Raw genomic sequence first — 19,865 nt, forward strand, 5'->3', positions numbered from 1 at the left:
TTCCTTCCTTTCTTTCTTTCTTTCTTTCTTTCTTTCTTTCTTTCTTTCTTTCTTTCTTTCTTTCTTTATTTCTTTCATATACTCTCAGTAGTTTAATTTTGATTGTTTCCCTTGCTAGAAGAGACTTATCTAGAAAAAATATTTCTCTGGCTGATGCCAAAGGAATTACTGTCTGTGTTTTCTTTAAGAGATTTATGGTTTCAGATTGCACATTTAGGTCTTTAAGCCATTTTGAGTTTATATTTATGTATTGTGTAAGAAAGTGGTCCAGGTTCATTCTTTTGCCATGTAGTTATCCAGTTTTCCCAGCACCATTTATTAAAAAGATGGTTCTTTTCCCCCATTCTATATTCTTTCCACCTTTGCCATAGATTAATTGACCATATAAGTGTAGGTTTATTTCTGGGATTTCTATTTTGTTCTATTGATCTATGTGCCTATATTTGTGCCAGTACCATATATTTTTATCACCTCAGCTTTTTTAAAAAATATTTTTAAGGCTTTTATTTGTCAGAGAGAGAGAGAGAGACCACAGGCAGGAGGAGCAGCAGGCAGAGGGAGAAGCAGGGTCCCTGCTGAGCAAGGAGCCCAATGCAGGACTTGATCCCAAGACCCTGGGATCAGGACCTGAGCCAAAGGCAGGTGTTTAAACAACTGAGTCACCCAGGCACCCAACTACAGCTTTGTAGTAGCTGAACTTATGGGACTATGATACCTTCAGTTGTATTCCTTTCTCTCAAGGTGACCTTGAATGTTTGGGTACCACACTATTTTGATTACTGTACCTTTACATTTAATTTTCAAATCAGGAAATATGTGACTTCCTAATTTGTTCATTTTCAAAATTGTTTTGGTACATGAAGATTCCTTCATTCTGTTAATGTCTTGCATTACATATATTTACTTTCATATATTGAACAATTCCTGCATTCCAGGATTAAATCCAACCTGGTATATTGTTTAATCTTTTTAACATATTGATGCATTATGTTGCGTAGTCCAGAATCATTTCATTTCCAATCTGAAGGATTCCCCCTGACATTTCTTGTAGGACAGGTCTAGAAGTAATAAATCTTTACTGCTTTTGTGTATCAAGAAACTGTCTTAGTTTCTTTCTCTTTTTTGAAGAAAAAATATCCAGATATAAAATTTTCAGTTGACACGGTTTTTTTTCTATTATCACTTTGAATATATTATCTCATTGTGATCAGTTCTTGATTTCTGCTCAGAGACTAACATAACATAATAAAATTAAATTAAATTAAAGAAAAAGAACTGAGCAGATAATCTTATTGAAACTCCCTTGAACCGTCTTGTGCAAATTACTTATTTCTTCCTGCTTTCAATATAGTCTCTGTCTTTTGACAGTTTGATTAATTGTGTCTTATTGTGGGTCTTTTTGAGGTTATCCTACTTGGAATTTGTTGAGATTCTTGAATTGTATATTCATGTCTCATCAAATTTGAGAGGTTTCCATCATTTTTTTATTCAAATAATCTCTCTGTCCCTTTGACTGTAACCACCTCTGGGACTCCCATAATGCGTATATTGGTCCCCTTAATGATTTCCCACCTATACTTTTGCTTATATTCATATTTCTTCATCCTTTTGTCTTTCTGCTCCTCAGAATCTATAATTAAAATAGCCCTGCCTTCACTTTCTTTGATGTATTTTTTCCTGACTGTTGAAAACTTCTGTTGTATCTCTCTAGTGAATCTTTCTTTTCTTTTTCTTTTCTTTTCTTTTTTTTTTTTTTGTACTTTTCAGCTTTAGAATTTCTGGTTGATTTCTTTTTAGAATTTACATCTCTTTTTTGTATTATCATTCTATTTTTTTTAAAGATTTTTATTTATTTATTGAGAGAGAAAGAGAGAATGGTAGAGAGAAAGCATGAGAGGGAGGAAGGTCAGAGGGAGAAACAGATTCCTCAACTGAGCAGGGAGCCTGATGTGGGACTCGATCCAGGGACTCCAGGATCATGACCTGAGCTGAAGGCAGTCGCTTAACCAACTGAGCCACCCAGGGGCCCTATCATTCTATTTTGACATCATTTTTTAAAAAATCTTTAGGTATTTGTGTTTTATTTAACTATATGAGTATATTAAAGGAAGTTTAAATTTTTGTCTAGTAATTCCGATTTCTGTTTCCTCATAGAGAGTTTCTATCAATATATGTTGTTTTTATGTACAGACCATGTTTTCCTATTCTTTGTAAACCTTGTGATTTTTTGCTCTTATTGTTGAAAATGAGACATTTGAAAGAAAACAGGTATCTCTCCCAGGCTATACAAACTAGCTCTTAAATAAATCATTATAGTACCATGCAAATAGTTTTACTACTTTTAAATTTTTCTGTCCTCTTCCAATTCATTCCTCCCCCCACTCATGACCCTGCCACCTATTGAACTTTTAAATTCTCCATAGCTTTGATGTTTCCAGGATATTATATAGTTGGAATTAAATAGTATATGTTCATTTCAGATTGGTTTCTTTCACTTAAAATATGCATTTAAGGGTGTTCTCTGTCTTTTAATGACTTGACAGCTTATATGTTTTTATCACTGGCTAATATTCCATTGTTTGGAAGTTTATCAGTTTACCAAATGAAGAACATTTGTTTGCTTCCAAATTTTGGAGTTATAAGTGCAACTGTGATAAACATCCATGTGTAGATTTTTGTGTAGACATGATTTCAAATTAATGACTGCTTGATTGTGTGGTAAGATAAGCTTAGTTTTGTAAGAAACTGTCAATCCTGTTCACAGCAAAAAATAATTTCTGTTGTATCACATCCTCACTGACATTTGGTCTTTTCAGTGTTCTGGATTTCGACAATTCAAGTAAGTATGTAGTGATATCTTATTACTGTTTTAATTTGCATTTCCCAAATGACATATGATGTGAAGCATCATTTTATATGCTTGTTTGCCATCTGCTTAACTTCTTTGGTTCTTGGTCGATTTTCTTAATTAGGTTATTTTCTTCAGTGTTGATTTTTAGTTCATTTTATATTTAGAAAACAATTATTTATCTGACGTGTCTTTTGTAAAGATTTTCTATGAGTCTGGGGCCTCTGTTCTCATTCTCTTGAGTTCTTCTTTCACAGACCAGAGTTTTTATTTTAATAAAGTCCAGCTTATCATTTTTAAAAATTAATTATGCCTTGGCAATGTATCTAAAAAGTCATTGTCATACCCAAGATTATCTAGGTTTCTTCTGTTATCTTCTAGCAACCTTGTAGTTTTGCATTTTACATGTACATTTATGATCCATTTTAAGTTAATTTTGGTGAAGAATGTAACGTTTGTGTGTAGATTTATTATTTATTTATTTTTATTTTTATTTTTTATTTGAGGATGTCCAGTTTTTCCAGCATGTGTATGCCACTGCTGGAATAAGTCTATGCATGCTGGTTATGTACTATTGATTGATGGTGTTGTAGAGTTCAACTATGTCTTTACAGATTTTCTGCCTCCTTCATCTGCCCATTCATAATATGGACATTGTTGGAGTCTCTCCAGTTTTGAGTGTGAATTCATCTATTTCCCTTGTATTTCTTTTAGTTTTTGTATCATGTAATTTGATACTACATTAGGCACATGCATGTTACCAATTATTATATGTGCTTGGAGAAACAGCCATTTTATCCTTATATAATATCCTTCTTTTTCACTTATAAATATCCTCATTTGAGGTGTATGTTGTCTGAAATTAATATAGCTACTCTTCTTTCCTTCAATTAGATTTTGATTGATATATTATCTTTCCATTTACTTTATTATTATTATTATTATGTTCAATTAGTACATCATTAGTGTTTGATGCAGTGTTCAACAATTCATTAGTTGTGTATAACACCCAGAGCTCATCACAACACGTGCCCTCCTTAATACCCATTACCTGGTTACCCCATCCTTCCACCCCCCTCCCTTCTGTAACCCTCAGTTTGTTTCCCAGAGTCCAGAGTCTCTCATGGTTTGTCTTCCTCTCTGATTTCTTCCCAGTTTTCCCTCCCATCCCCTGTGGTCCTTTGCGCTATTCCTTATATTCTGCATATGAGGAAACCATATAATTGTCTTTTCTCTGCTTGACTCATTTTACTTAGCATAATAACCTTCAGTTCCATCCATGTTTAATCTATGTGTTTTTCCATTATTTTTTTAATTTTTTAAATATGCTTCCTAAAGTACAATTGCCACACGTTACATTTGTTTCACGTGTACAACATAGTGATTCATCATCTGTATACATTATGCTATATTCATAACAATTGCAGTTACTATATGTTAATATTAAAATACTATTGTCTATATTCCCTATGCTGTATATTTTATTGCTGTCACTGGTTTATTCCATAACTGGAACCTTGTATCTGCCATGTCCTTTCACTCATTTTGCTCATCCTACCACCCTCTGGCAATCATAAGTTTTTTTTCTCTCCATTTATAGGTTTGATTCCACTTTCTTTTGCTTCTTTATTCATTTTTTTAATTCTTTTTCATTATTCTTTTTATTCATTTTTTAGAGTTTACATATAAGTGAAGTCATATTGTGTTTGTCTTTCTCAGTCTGACTTATTTTATTTAGCATAATACTTTATAGATGAATCCATGTTATCACAAATGGCAAGGTTCAATCCTTTTTTTATGTCCACATAATATTATATTGTACATATATACCACATCTTCTTTATTCATTCATCTATCAGTGAATACTTGGGGTGCTTCCATATCTTGATTATTGTAAATAATAATAGGGATGCATATAACTTTTTAAATAAGTGTTTTCATTTTCTCTGTGTAAATGACCAGTAGGGGAATTATTGGATCATATGGTAATTAATTTTTGAAGAACATTGTAGTGTTTGTCTTTGTATTTAAACTGGGCTTATTGAAGACAACATATATTTGAGTGATGTTTTTCTTTTTTCATATTTTTAACTGAGGCTTTAGATCATTGAGTTTCAAACTAATTTTTGATGTAATATTTACCATATTCATTTCTGTTTTCCATTTTCTGTCCTTGTTAATTGTACCTGTATTTGTATTCCACATTTTCTCTGCCTTTAGGTGATTTTATTTTCTTTTTTAAAAGATTTTATTTATTTATTCGAGAGAGAGAGAATGAGAGATAAAGAGCACGAGAGGGAAGAGGGTCAGAGGGAGAAGCAGACTCCCTGCTGAGCAGGGAGCCCAATGCGGGACTCGATCCCGGGACTCCAAGATCATGACCTGAGCCGAAGGCAGTCGCTTAACCAACTGAGCCACCCAGGCGCCCATCTTTAGGTGATTTTAACTGAAGTTTTTTTCTCTTCTTTTTTTACCATATGTTATACTTCTTTTTTTTTAAATTTCCATTGTCCTACAGTTTGCAATATATATTTTTAACTAATCCTACTCTACTTTTGAATAAACAATATCATTTCAATATAGTGTGAGAAACCTTATAAAAAAGTAATTATAATTCCTTTCTCCCATCCTTTGTACTTTTGCTGTCATTAATTTTATTTCATATACAACATGTATATGCATATGTATTGTATATATAATTATACACAATTAGACATATTGGTGGTATTATTTTGAGCAAATTGTTATTTGTTGGATCAAGGAAAAATAAGAAAAATACATTTAAAAAAATTTTACCTTCCCTTATTCCCGGTTCGATATCTTTCTTTTTGTAGATCTAAGTTTCATTCCCTTTAAAGAACTTCTTTTCATATTTTTTTCAAAACAAGTCTAATAGTGACACATTCCTTCTATTATTTCTTTTCCTGTGAAAGTTTTTCTTTCTCCTTCACTTTTGAAGAATAATTTCACAGGGTACAGTATTCTATAATGATTTTTTTCTCTCTCTCAGCACTTTACGTGTTTCATTCAACTCTCTTCTTACTTACATGGTTTCTGAGAAGTCAGATATAATTCTTAACTTTGATTCTCTATAGGTTAAGTGTTACTTTTTTCTGGCTTCTTCAGGATTTTTTCTTTACCTTGATTTTCTGAAATTAGAAAATGTTATGCCTAGGTATAGTGTTTGTTTCTTTGTCTTTGGCATTTAAGCTGCTCAGTGTCCTTTGAACTTCCTAGATTTGTGATTTGGTCTCAAATATTTCTTCTAGTCCTTTCTTTTATTTCTGAATGTTCCCATTCTGCTTTTTTACGCTTTTTGTACTGTTATGCAATTCTTGGATATTATGGAGTTTTTAAAATAATTTTTAAAAATTATTTTTCTTGGCATGGGACAATGACATTTAGCATTTAGTGTAACCCAAAGGAAGAGGTGAGAGTAAGGAACCTAAATAATAACAATGAGCTCATTATGTACTTTTTAAAATGTTGTGTGTTCTAAGTAAAATTTTATATCAAATGACATGTTTTTAAATGAATAATCATATTTTGAAAATTATGAATTTCACATAGTTCTCACACATAATGGGCCATGTAAGAAGATAACTGAAGAGGAGTCATAGAACCAATGTTTTAGCAGAAGTCTAGAGTCTAGAGTTTTTTGTTTGGTTTGGTTTTGTTTTATTTCTGACTTTTCTCTTGACATATTTTAGAGAGTAAAATTTCTGATATCTGTGTTAAGACCTAAGTACTTTCTCCTTTGTCTAACTCTTAACTTTTGTCCAGGTCAAATACTCTGCATTAGATTATTTTATTACAAACTTTAACTTGGTGTGACTTACAGTTAAAGAATGTGCAACAGCAGTACATTCACCAAGTTCCTAGAAAAGATCATCATATGGTTATGGGGCTGTGAATGGTCCCCAGGAGGGGCAACAATGAGGTTTTCACATGAATCATTGTCAGGCAAACGTTGGAAATTACTTGTAATTGTGGGCTCTTAAGATCTGATTGGCCAGCAATTCTGAAGAATCTACAGATCTCTCACTCTTTTTTAATCATAATAGTTTTTAATTAATTTTTGTTAATAAATAAATATACTCCAGTTTAGAACTTTAGCTAATCATATTTTGAATCATATTTTAAGCAAGTTGGAAAAACTTGGAAAATATTAAATGCTTAGAAGTATTTGGTTATTGGTACTAAGTAGTAAATGCCTTCCTTTAGAGAAAAGAATTTGAGACAAATTTTGTGGTATGAGACAATCATTTCAAAAGCACAAAACTGTTTCTTTTTAAAGGTATCACTATAATATCATGCAATTCCTTGCAATGAGGAAATTTTCTATGATATATTGGAAGATAGTGCTCACGCCATTCCAAAAAAGGCTTTTAATCAGTCAAGAACTTTCTAAATGCCAAATTGGTTTTAGTATAAAAACATAACAATTCATATCATGTCTTCCTTGGACCCTGGCATCATGACCTGAGCTGAAGGCAGACACTTAAATTACTGAGCCACCCAGGTGCCCCAGAAAGAAGCAAACCTTTTATATTTCCTTTCTAGTGCTGTAAGAAATTCGAATTCATGCAGAACTCTATGACAAACCTCAATATCTATCACTTATCCTGAAAACTGGGAAATAGAAGAACCAATATGCACCAGTTAAGAATACACTGTAATAGAAATAAAAGAAATAATTGTTTTGCTTATCAATAGAATGACCGAGGTTATGATATTTATTGTTCTTTGTATTATTTTAGTCATTTTTGGATATATATTAAGTATGGTAGAACTATTACATTGAATGATACTATTAAGTTGGGCTATTTCCATTATAATTTCTGCATATTAGTAAAACCTTCTGCAAATAAGATTGAGGAAATACTATGTCCTTTCTAATTACTAAAAATTACCACAACGAAAACAGAACAAGTGTTTAGAAATATACAACTATTTTGTCAAATCTCAATTATTTTTTCTTCTAGATTATTTTAGTCCTTGTCTTCAATCCTGGAATAATAGTGTTCTTAAGGAGTATAAAAGGTGAAAGTAATCTACTTCTGAGGCTGCGGGACTAATGAGAACTTCCTCTACATTTTTACAGAGCACAGCTTCTGAATCACTCTTCTCAGGGCCTCTATCACCTCTTTGTTTCTCAGGCTGTAGATGATGGGGTTGAGCATTGGGGTCAGGATGGTGTAGAAGACAGCCAGAGCCTTGTCCTCTGTTGGAGATCGGAGGGATCTTGGGCGTAGATAAGTGTAAGCAAAGGGTGCATAGTAGAAAGTCACCACAGTGAGGTGGGTGCTGCAGGTTGAATAAGCCTTCTTCCTTCCCTCTGTTGACTGCATGTGGCAGATGGCAAAGAGAACGTGGCCATAGGAACATGCAATGCCAATGAAAGGAAACACAATCAAGAGTGTGGTGCTTACAAAGACTGTATACTCATAGACCCAGGTGTCCATGCAGGCAAGAGTCAACATGGCAGGGACATCACAGAAGAAATGGTTGATGGCTCTGGATTGGCAATAAGGGATGTGGAGGGCATATACAGTGTGGGCACAGGAGTTGATAGACCCTATTGTCCATGATCCCATTATCATTAGCACACACACTTTTTTGTTCATGTGAATGGAATAGTGAAGAGGAAAACAAATAGCCACATAACGATCATAGGCCATAGATGTCAAGAGTAGTGCTTCTGCAACTGCTAAAGTCAAGAACAAAAAGCTCTGAACCCCACACCCAATAAGTGAGATAGACTTGTTTCCAAAGAGATAATTGGAAGCCATCTTGGGGACAATGGTGGAAATGTAGTTCAGGTCCATGAGGGAGAGCTGACTAAGTAGAAAATACATGGGTGTGTGGAGATGGGTATCCAAGAGGATAAGGATGATCATGGACAGATTGCCAAAAAGAGCCATTAAGAAAATAAGTGCAATGAGAATGAAAAGAAAGAGGCCAATACTTGATGGTGGAAATAACCCCAATAAAAGGAAATCAGTTAATGTTTGGTTGTAATTTTCCATATTCTATTCTTTGGTTCCCCTGAAAGAAGAGAAAAACACATATAATACATAAAGAAATATGTGTTTTTTACTTTTTTAAAATTTTTATTTATTTTTTTATTTTTTAAAAGATTTTATTTATTTATTTGACAGAGAGAAACACAGCGAGAGCAGGAACACAAGCAGGGGGATTGGGGGAGGGAGAAGCAGGCTTCCTGCCAAGCAGGGTGCCCAATGCGGGCTCGATCCCAGGACCCTGGAATCATGACCTGAGCCAAAGGCAGACACCCAACGACTGAGCCACCCAGGCACCCAACTTTTAAAAAATTTTTAATCTAATTGTGAAATTTTCATTAAATACCCAGTTCCTTAAATAAATAAAGTTTCCTATTTTGAGAAAAAACTTCTATGTTGTTTCACAAAGTTACAGGTTAAGGTGGTAAGCATTTACATTCAAAATTTTCTGTAAAGAATTAATGAAATAATAAAAAGAAAATATCTATATCTACCTGAATAAGATATGAATAATTCTATACCCTTCATAAATTCACATATCAAAAATATCAAATATTTTAATTAAATATAAATATAATTCTTGTGCCAAGACTGAACACAAGTTTGTATCAGTTCAAATATTCATTTGGCTCATAATATGAATAAATTTAGTGATACATGAAATGTGTTTATGTTTTTATTCAAGGTTATATTACTCAAACTTTCAGGCATATATGAATAACTGTAGTTTTTTTGTCTTATATTGATAAGCAAGATTTGCTTCTTGTCACTCTGACCCACCTTGCTTAATAAACCTTCTGGAAAATCAGGTATCAGTTCATCGTGTGGACTCAGAAAATCACAAGTGTTTATTTCCTAATAACATCAGGTACAAATAGATAGTCTTAATTATTATATTCCTCCATTATCATTACTTTCAACCTTCCATTTTCGTTTCTTAGTATAGGGCAGACCCTTCTTCAGATCTTTTATAAACCATGTGTACTGCAGCCCTCACTATTTTGCTCAAGCATCCCCAAATAGAGGAATAAAATTTTAAAATGTCTTAGGGAGGCTGGGGAGATGGCAAAGTAAAAGGGTCATTAACTCACTTCATCCCTAGATACAACTAGATAACACTCATGACAGCATAAATAACCGAGAGAATGACCCAAAGACTGGCAGAGGGAACTCCACAAATAAAGGTAGAGAAGTCACTTTGAAGAATGTAGCAAGGCCAGGGAGGTGTTTGATGAGCAAAACAGACCATGACCACACATAATAGGGAGGGATCCACAATCATGGGGAAGAATGATTAACAGACTATCACACAGGAGGTCCCACATGGGGAAGACAACTTTCCACAACATTTGACTTTAAAAGAAAGAGGGGCCAACTTTCATGAGTTCTTACTACTAGCAGAAATCAAAGCCTGGAATTTTAAAAATCAGCTCTGTGAGAACCCCAAGGCCATTAGTAAGCTGAGTCCGTTCCCTTAAAGAGACAACATGACAAATAACCCATGCAATACAGCATAGAAGCAGAAGTTTGAAAAATACCTGGACATATAGGAGTGAATTATTTACTCATCTTAGAGTATTTCCCAGAGAGGCAGGGTTGCAGTACACATGGTTTATAAAAGATCTGAAGAAGGGTCTGCTCTATACTAAGAAATGAAAATGGAAGGTTGAAAGTAATGATAATGGAGGAATGTGATAATTAAGACTATTTGTATCCTCCATGAACAAAGGAAATGATAGGTAACATTTCCCTCTCCTGCCCCTCCCTAGCATAAACATAAGGCCACCTGCAGGAATGAGAACTGTGTAGACACTACCTGATTATATCAAACCTCACCCCTTCCTACAATTTTGTGTTTCCACCTTTTCCAGTGACGCTTCCTTCAGTCTTTCATTTACTGGTACCCTCCAGAAGACCAGTACAAACTCCTGCTTATACTGAATCTCTAGACCTATGAGTTTTGCAGGGCCTCACTTCCAGTGGCAGTGGTGGCAGGTCTCATTTTGCAAGCAGACTAGGGCACACGTGATAAAAGTAAACTCTACCCTGAACAGGGACAAAACACAGCCCACAACAGGAAAAGAGAGCTTCTACAGACAAGTGGACTGAAAGAAAAAATGGCCAGGACACAATGGCAAACCACACACAACACTCATAAAGGACACTTTCTGAATGCCAGACCCTGGAGAATAGGTGACACTGCACTACAGGGTACTACAGGAACTCTTATTAATAAGGCCATTACCTATGACAGCAGGAGATATAGCTGACTTGTCTAACAAAGAAATAGACTCTGAGAGTTAGATAAAATGAAGAGAAACAGGACTATGTCCCAAATGAAAGAAAAATACAAAACCACAGCAAAACACCAAAGCAAAATGGATATAAGTAAAATGACGATTAGATAATTTAAAGTAATGATTATAAAGACACTCACTGGATTTGAGAAAAGAGGGGAGGGCATCAGTGAGACCCTTAACAAAGAGATAAAAAGGAACCCATCAGAAATGAGGAACACAACAAATGGAATTAAAAATATACTTGATGGAGAAAAATATAAGACTAGAGAAATCATAGGAATGAAATAATGACCTGGAAGACAGACTAATGGAAAATAATCAGGTTGAGCAAATAAGAGATAACAATTATGCAAAATGAGACTAGACGAAGGGAACTCTGTGACTCTATCAAGTGTAGTAACATTCACATGATAGGAACCCCAGAAGAAGAAAAGAGAGCAGAAAATTTGTCTGAAGAAATAATTCCTAATCTGGTGATGAAGGAAACAGATATCCAGATCCAGAAGGCAAAGAGATCCCCCAAAAAATCAACCTAAAGATATCCACACCAAAACACATAGTAATTAAAATGGAAAAAAAAAAAGGAGTGATAAAGAAAACAAAATAAATAAATAAATAAATAAAGCAACAAGAGAAAATAATACCATTACATACAAGGTAAATCCCAAAAGGCTGTCGGGATTTTTCAACAGAAACTTTCCAAGTCAGAGAGAGTGCCACAATATATTCAAAGTGCTAATATGGAAAAATCTGCAGCCAGGTATACTCTGTCCAGCAAAGCCAAAATTCAGAATAGAAGGAGAGATAAAGAGTTTCCCAGACAAATGAATATTAAAAGAGTTCATGACCACTAAACCAACCCAACTCAAATATTAAAGGGAACTCTTTGAGTGGAAAGAAAAGACCATACATGACAGTATGAAATTAGGAAACACAAAAATAGTAAAAAAAAAAAAAAATCTGTAAAAATCAGTTAAGGGTTTCAGAAAACAAAATGTTGTAAAATATGACAACATATACCTAAATATGCCAAAGATAGGAGTAAAGAATGTGTTCAAACTTAAGTGATCATCAACTTAATATAGAATGCTACATACAGAAAATTCTATATACAAGCCTAACGGTAACCACAAATAAAAAGCCAGCAATAGATATTCAAAGAACAAAGAGAAAGGAAAGCCATCCAAGTATAGCATTACAAAAAAAAAAACAAAAAACAAAAAACCATGAAAACCGGAAAGATAAGAATCAGAGAAAACTATAAATACATCCACAAAACAAGTAACAAATGGGAATAAATACATATCTATCAATAATTACTTTCAATATAAATGGATGAAATGCTCCAATCAAAAGACATAGGGTGACAGAGTGGATTAAAAAAAAAAAAGACACATCTATATGCTGCATACAAGAGATACATGTCACACTCAAATTTACTTGCAGAATAAATGTGAGGGAATGGAGAAACATTTATCTTGCAAATATGTGTCAAAAGAAAGCCAGTGTAACAATACTCATATTGAACAAAACGTTTTTTTTAAGATTTTATTTATTTATTTATTTGAGAGCGAGAGAGAGAGCATGCATGCATGTGCACACACAGTGTTGTGGAGGGGTAAAGGGAGAGGGACAAGGAGACTCCTTACTGAGCACAGAGCCTGACGCAGGGCTTGATTTTAAGACCCTGAGATTGTGACCTGAGCTGAAATCAAGAGTAGGTCACTCAACCAACTGAGTCACCCAGGTGCCCCTATATTGAACAAAATTTCCTGTAAAACAAAGTCTATAACAGGAGACAAAGAAGTACACTATATAACCATAAAAGGAACAATCCAACAAGATGATATAACAATTGTAAATGTTTATGCATCCACTATCAGAGCATCCGAATACATACAACAGTTAATTAAAAAGCATAAAGGAATTAATTCCTAATAAGAAAATAATAATAGGGAACTTTAATTTCTGACTTACATCAATGGACAGATCATCCATATAGAAAATCAAGAAGGAAACATTGGCTTTGAGTGACACCCTGGACCAGATGTACTTAATATATATTCAGAACAGCCCTCCCTAAAATAGCAGAATACACATTCTTTTCAAGTCACATTCTCCAGATTACATAATATATTAGGCCATGAAACAAGTCTCAACAAACTAAAAAGATCTAAGTCATACCCTTCCTCTTTTCTGACCACAAAATTAGAAAAAAGAAGTTAACCAAAAGAAAAAAAATAATATGGAAAGATCACAAATACATGGAGGTTAAATAATAGGGTACTAAACAATGAATGCAGCAACCAAGAAATCAAAGAAGAAATAAAAAATTACAAGGAAGAAATGAAAATGAACACAACAATCCTAAAATCTTTGGGATGCAGCAAAAAAAGTTCTAAGATGGAATTTTACAGTAATGTGGGTTTAATTTAAGAAGCAAGAATAATCTCAAATAAACACCTTAACATTGCACCTAAATGAGTTAGAAAAAGAACAATAAACAAAACCTTAAACCAGGAGAATAAAATAAATAATAAAGATTAGTACAGAAATAAATGATATATAATCTAAAAAAATACAAAAAATAATAATAAAACAGATCCAAGCAAACTGGAGTTTTTTGAAAAGATCAATAAAATTGATAAACTTCTGTCCAGGCTCATTAAAAAAGAGATAGAGACGGGGAGACAGAGACAGAGTCTAAATAAACAAAATTACAACTGAAAGACAAGAAATAACAGCCAGCATTATTGAAATACAAACACTTTTAAGAGAATATTATGAAAAATTATATGCCAAGAAATTAGACAACCTAGAGGAAACTCATATATTTCTAGGAACATAATATCTAGCAAAATTGAAGCAGGAAGACATAGAAAATCTGAACAGAGTGATTACCAACAATGAAACTGAAACAGGATCGGAAAAGTCCCAACAAACACCAGGACCAGACATCTTCACAGGTGAATTCTACCAAACATTTAAATAAAAGTTAATACCTATTCTCTAACTATTCCAAACAAAAGAAGAGGAAGAAGATATTCCAAATTCATTTTATGAGGTCAATATGACCTTATACAAAAATCAGATTAAAATTTGCTTGGAACGACAAAAGACTTGGAATAGGCATAGAAATCTTAAAAAAAGAGAGAGAGAGAGAGAGAGAAAGAAACTAGGTATCACAATTATAGACTTAAGTTATATTACAAAGCTGTAGTAATCAGAGTATGGTGCTGGCACAAAAATGGACACATAAATGAATGGAACAGAATAGAAAACCCAGAAATCTACAATTATATGGTCAATTAATCTTCTACAAAGGAGGAAAGGATATACAATGAGAAAAAAGTCTCTCCAAAAAATGGTGGTGGGAAAACTGATAGCAACATTCAAAATCATGGCATTGGACCACTTTTTAGCACCATACATAAAATAAACACAAAAAAGAAAAACAAAAAAACCTCAAAATAGATTAAAGACCTATATGTGAGACCTGAAACCATAAAAATCGTGTAAGACAGCATAGGCATTGATTTATCAGACATTAGCCATAGCCACATTTTTCTAAATATTTCTCCTGAGGCAAGGGCAATAAAACCAAAAATAAACTATTGGGACTACATCAAAATTAAAGCTTCTGCAAAGCAAAGGAAGTGATCAACAAAACCAAAAGCCAAAGTACTGAATGGGTGAAGATAATTGGAAATGAGATATCTGATAAACGCTTAGTATCTATACTTTCAACGCCATCCCAATCAAAATACCAATGCTATTTCTCAAAGCCCTGGAACAAACAATCCTAAAATTTGTATGGAATCAAAAAAGACTCCAAATCGCCAAGGAAATGTTGAAAAAGAAAAACAAAGCTGGGGGCATCATGTTGCCTGATTTCAAGCTATATTACAAAGCTGTGATCACCAAGATGCCTGGTCCTGGCACAAAAACAGACACACAGACAAATGGAACAGAATAGAGAGCCCAGAGATGGACCCTCAACTCTATGGTCAAATAATCTTCAACAAAGCAGGAAAAAACATGCAATGGAAAAAAGACAGTCTCTTCAATAAATGCTGCTGGGAAAATTGGACAGCCACATGCAGAAGAATGAAACTCGACCATTCTCTCACACCATACACAAAGATAAACTCAAAATGGATGAAAGACCTCAATGTGAGACAGGAATCCATCAAAATCCTGGAGGAGAACATAGGCAGTAACTCCTTGAACTTTGGCCACAGCATTTTCTTTCAGGATACATTTATAAAGGCAAGGGAAACAAAAGCAAAAATGAACTTTTGGGACTTCATCAAGATAAAAAGCTTCTGCACAGCACAGGAAACAGTCAACAAAACTAAGAGGCAACCCACGGAATGTGAGAAGATTTTTGCAAATGACACTACAGACAAAGGGCTGATATCCAAGATTTATAAAGAACTTCTCAAACTCAACACCCAAAAAACAAACAATCTAGTCAAAAAATGGGCAGAAGACATGAAAAGACACTTCTCTGAAGAAGACATACAAATGACTCACCAACACATGAAACAATGTTCATCATCATTAGCCATCAGGGAAATTCAAATCAAAACCACATTGAGATACCACCTTACACCAGTTAGAATGGCAAAAATGGACAGGGCAAGAAACAACAAATGCTGGAGAGATTGTGGAGAAAGGGGAACCCTCTTACACTGTTGGTGGGAATGCAAGTTGTTACAGCCACTTTGGAAAACAGTGTGCAGGTTCTTCAAGATATTAAAAATAGATCTACCCTATGATCCAGCAATTGTACTACTGAGTATTTACCCCAAAGACACAGATGTAGTGAAAAGAAGGGCCATATGCACCCCAATGTTCATAGCAGCAATGTCCACAATAGCCAAACCTGTGGAAAGAACCAAGATGCCTTTCAACAGATGAATGGGTAAAGAAGATGTGGTCCATACATACAATGAAATATTACTCAGCCATCAGGAAGGATGAATACCCAACTTTTACATCCACATGGATGGAAGTGGAGGAGATTATGCTAAGTGAAATAAGTGAAGCAGAGAAAATCAATTATCATATGGTTTCACTTATTTGTGGAACATAAGGAATAACATGGAGGACATTAGGAGAAGGAAGGGAAAACTGAAGGGTGGAATTCAGAGGGAAAAATGAACCATGAGAGACTATGGACTCCCATAAACTGAGGGTTCTAGAGGGGAGGGGAGTGGGGGGATGGGTTAGCCCAGTGATGGGTATTAAGGAGGGCACGTATTGCATGGAGCACTGGGTGTTATATTCAAACAATGAATCATGGAACACTACATCAAAAACTAATGATGTACTGTATGGTGATTAACATAATTTTTAAAAGTCTAGTATTTATCTAAAACATATAAAGAACTTATAAAACTCAACACCCAGAAAACAAATAATGCAATTAAAAATGGGCAGAAAGCATGAACAGACATTTCTCCAAATAAAATATCCAGATTGCCAACAGACACATGAAAACATGCAACATCACTCGTCATCAGGGAAATGCAGATTGAAACTACAATAAGGTATCTTCTCACACTTGTCAGAATGGCTAAACCCCCCCCACACACACACACACAAAAACAACGTGTTGGAGAGAATGTGGAGAAAAAGGGAACCTCTTGGGGCGCCTGGGTGGCTCAGTCGTTAAGCGTCTGCCTTCGGCTCAGGTCATGATCCCGGGGTCCTGGGATCGAGCCCTGCACTGGGCTCCCTGCTCGGTGGGAAGCCTGCTTCTCCCTCTCCCACTCCCCTTCCTGTGTTCCCTCTTTTGCTGTGTCTCTCTCTGTCAAATAAATAAATAAAATCTTAAAGAAAAAAAGAAAGAGGAAAACTCTTGCACTCTTAGTAGGAATGCAAACCAGTGCAGCCACTCTGGATAACAGTATGGACATTCCTCAAAAAGTTCAAAATAGAAATAGCATATGATCCAGTAATCATGCTACTGGGTTATTTACCCCAAAAATACAAAACCACTAATTCAAAGGGATACATGCACCCCTGTGTTTATTTTAGTGTTATTTGCAATGGCCAAATTATGAATGTAACCCAATTGTCCACTGACTGATGAATGGATGAAGAATATTATATATATATGAATATTATATATATACGCGTGTGTATATGTATATATTATTCAGCCATAAAAGAGAATGAAATCCTGCCATTTGCAAATGTTAAGCAAAATAAGTCAGTCAGGGAAAGATAAATACTATATGATTTCACTCATGCACAGAATTTAAGAAACAAAACAGCTGAAGAAAAGAAAAGGAGAGAGATCAAGAAAAGGATTCTTAACTATAGAGAATAAAGTGATGGTTACCAGTGGGGGAAGTGGGTGGGATAATGGGTGAATTAGGTGATGGGGTTTAAAGAGAACACTTACCATGATGAACATTTAGTAATGTATAGAATAGTTGAATCACTGTATTATATACCCAAAACATATAACTCTGTATGTTAACTCTACTGGAATTAAAATTAAAAACTTAATAAAAAATAAAATAAAATGTCAGAAAGATTATTCTCTTGATCATCTCCTGCCCATTTTCATCAAATAATATCTTATATTTAAAACTTGTTTTAGCAGAAGTAAAAATGATATTTTGATCACAAATATTTATCACCTCTCCCTCTGAAATACAGCTAAACTAATGGGAATGAATTAAAAATATTAGTTACCACAAGATTTTTTAAAAATTACATACATTTAAAAAATACATAAAATCAGGCATATCAGAGGGAGAATTTCAGGACATTTTATGATAAGATTTGAATAGATAAGTGATTATTCAATTAATGAAGAAAACATTTGACAACCCAAGAAACCATTGGAGTAGGAAAAATTGTATTCCAAAGGAAAGTGTTAGTTGACAAACTTTGACACCATGTGATATGACTGGGCTGTCAGCCATTCTACTTTGCTTAAAATAAGGAGATTCTTGGAACATGGGGCTTTCACTTTTAACATGAGAAAAGTCCTGGGCAAACTTGCACCAGCTAGTTACACTATGACTTATATAAAATTATAGATCTAGAGATTACTGCATTTTTGAGGATGTCACCATGGAAGAGGAGAAGATTAAAAAATATATACAGCAAACTGAGAAGATAAAAAAATTATGGCAGAAAATATTTTAATAAGGATACCTGAAAATTCTACAACATATTAAATCCATAAAACTAGGAAGTGTTCTTAAAAATTAAAATAAAATTTAGCCAATTAACTGACATATTCAAAATTTTGAAAGACAAATATCAGAAAATCTTACAGTAAATATAATAAATTCCATCTTAGCCCAAAGGTGAATAAACAATAAAAAGTATAAATAAAGGGAAAAGAGAGAGTAAGGAATAAAAAAAAGGAAATTTAAAAATCTATGCAAGAATAGTTATGTATGATTTCTATGCAAATGTATAGAAAAATTAAATGAGATAAAATTGTTGGAATGTTTCTCAGAACTGAACAACATGAGCCACCATCAAGGCAGAATTCAGAGTCCAGCAAAATGAATGAGAACCAATCTGATAACTTCTGATATGCTAATTGAGAAAAAAACACATTGTGTTTCTTCTTATAATGTCCTTTGGTTTTCAGTCTAAGACACAGCATATTAAGTTGATACCAAAATATATAATTTGGTAGTATTTGAAATCACCTTGATTCTTACTACCTCTTATTTCTTTTCTAAAAGTGATTTTGTCTAGTTTTATAGATAACTAAAAAGAAGAGGGTAAAGGTATTTGAAGAGGAAACATTTAGATGGCCCATCAAACCTTGTACTTGATCCCAATGTGTATTTTTTTTACCATTTAGACTACGACTTTTTTAAAATAAAAGATCTTCCTAGCGATTTTTCAATCACACCCACTAAATGTTTATTTCATTTATACATTAATTTCCAAATGCATAAATAAACTTCTACTAGATTATTTTTACCCATTTCTTTTTTTTTATTTTTTATTGTTATGTTAATCACCATATATTACATCATTAGTTTTTGGTGCAGTGTTCCATGATTCATTGTTTGTTCATAACACCCAGTGCTCCATGCAGAACGTGCCCTCCTCAATACCCATCACCAGGCTAACCCATTCCCCCACCCCCCTCCCCTCCAGAACCCTCAGTTTGTTTTTCAGAGTCTATCATCTCTCATGGTTCGTCTCCCCCTCTGACATACTCCCCTTTTCTTCCTCTCCTGTTATCTTCTTCTTTTTCTTTTTTCTTAAAATATGTTGCGTTATTTGTTCTGCTTCTAGACACTGAAATAAAAATAACTAGCCTATACATGGTCTATTTACAAAAACTCTCACCTGTATTGATTACTTTCAACCCCCTGAAAACTTTGACATTTAAGCATTAGCATTAATTTCACTGCACACAGAGGGGAATTGATAGCATCTGTCCGAATTGACATACAGGATGAAAGACAGAGCATGTTTTGCTCCTGGGCCTTTCCCATATGAGGAACGGAAGACACAGAAATGAAGTTTGTTGACAATCTCACCAGCATCCTGGACGAGGGTCAGAAATTATGCTAAGTTGACAACAAGCTTCTGAGGTTGGTATCCCCATCCACACTCATAACGTAAAGGACAGTCATAGAACTTAAGTAACTTATCCTGAGCTGAAAAAATACATTTATCCTTTACCTTATGAGGAGC

At 34.1% G+C, this 19,865-nt stretch overlaps 1 protein-coding gene across 1 annotated transcript; it reads right to left on the reverse strand.

Annotated features, from left to right (window-relative positions):
• Nucleotides 1–7,938: 7,938 nt before the first annotated feature.
• On the reverse strand, nt 7,939–8,877 carry LOC114200270 (olfactory receptor 2L8-like). Its single transcript, XM_028092324.2, has one exon. It carries the CDS (start codon nt 8,875–8,877, stop codon nt 7,939–7,941), a length of 939 nt encoding a protein of 312 aa, XP_027948125.1.
• Between the last annotated feature and the right edge of the window lie 10,988 nt (nt 8,878–19,865).

This window comes from Eumetopias jubatus, unplaced genomic scaffold (assembly GCF_037043125.1).
Source record: "Eumetopias jubatus isolate StellerSeaLion01/CBP00866 unplaced genomic scaffold, mEumJub1_p1.0 scaffold_5, whole genome shotgun sequence".
Lineage (NCBI taxonomy): Eukaryota > Metazoa > Chordata > Mammalia > Carnivora > Otariidae > Eumetopias > Eumetopias jubatus.

What these genes read in the sequence shown, in the direction of transcription:
- LOC114200270 (XM_028092324.2), bottom strand. Translation starts at nt 8,877, where the DNA reads ATGGAAAATTACAACCAAACATTAACTGATTTCCTTTTATTGGGGTTA.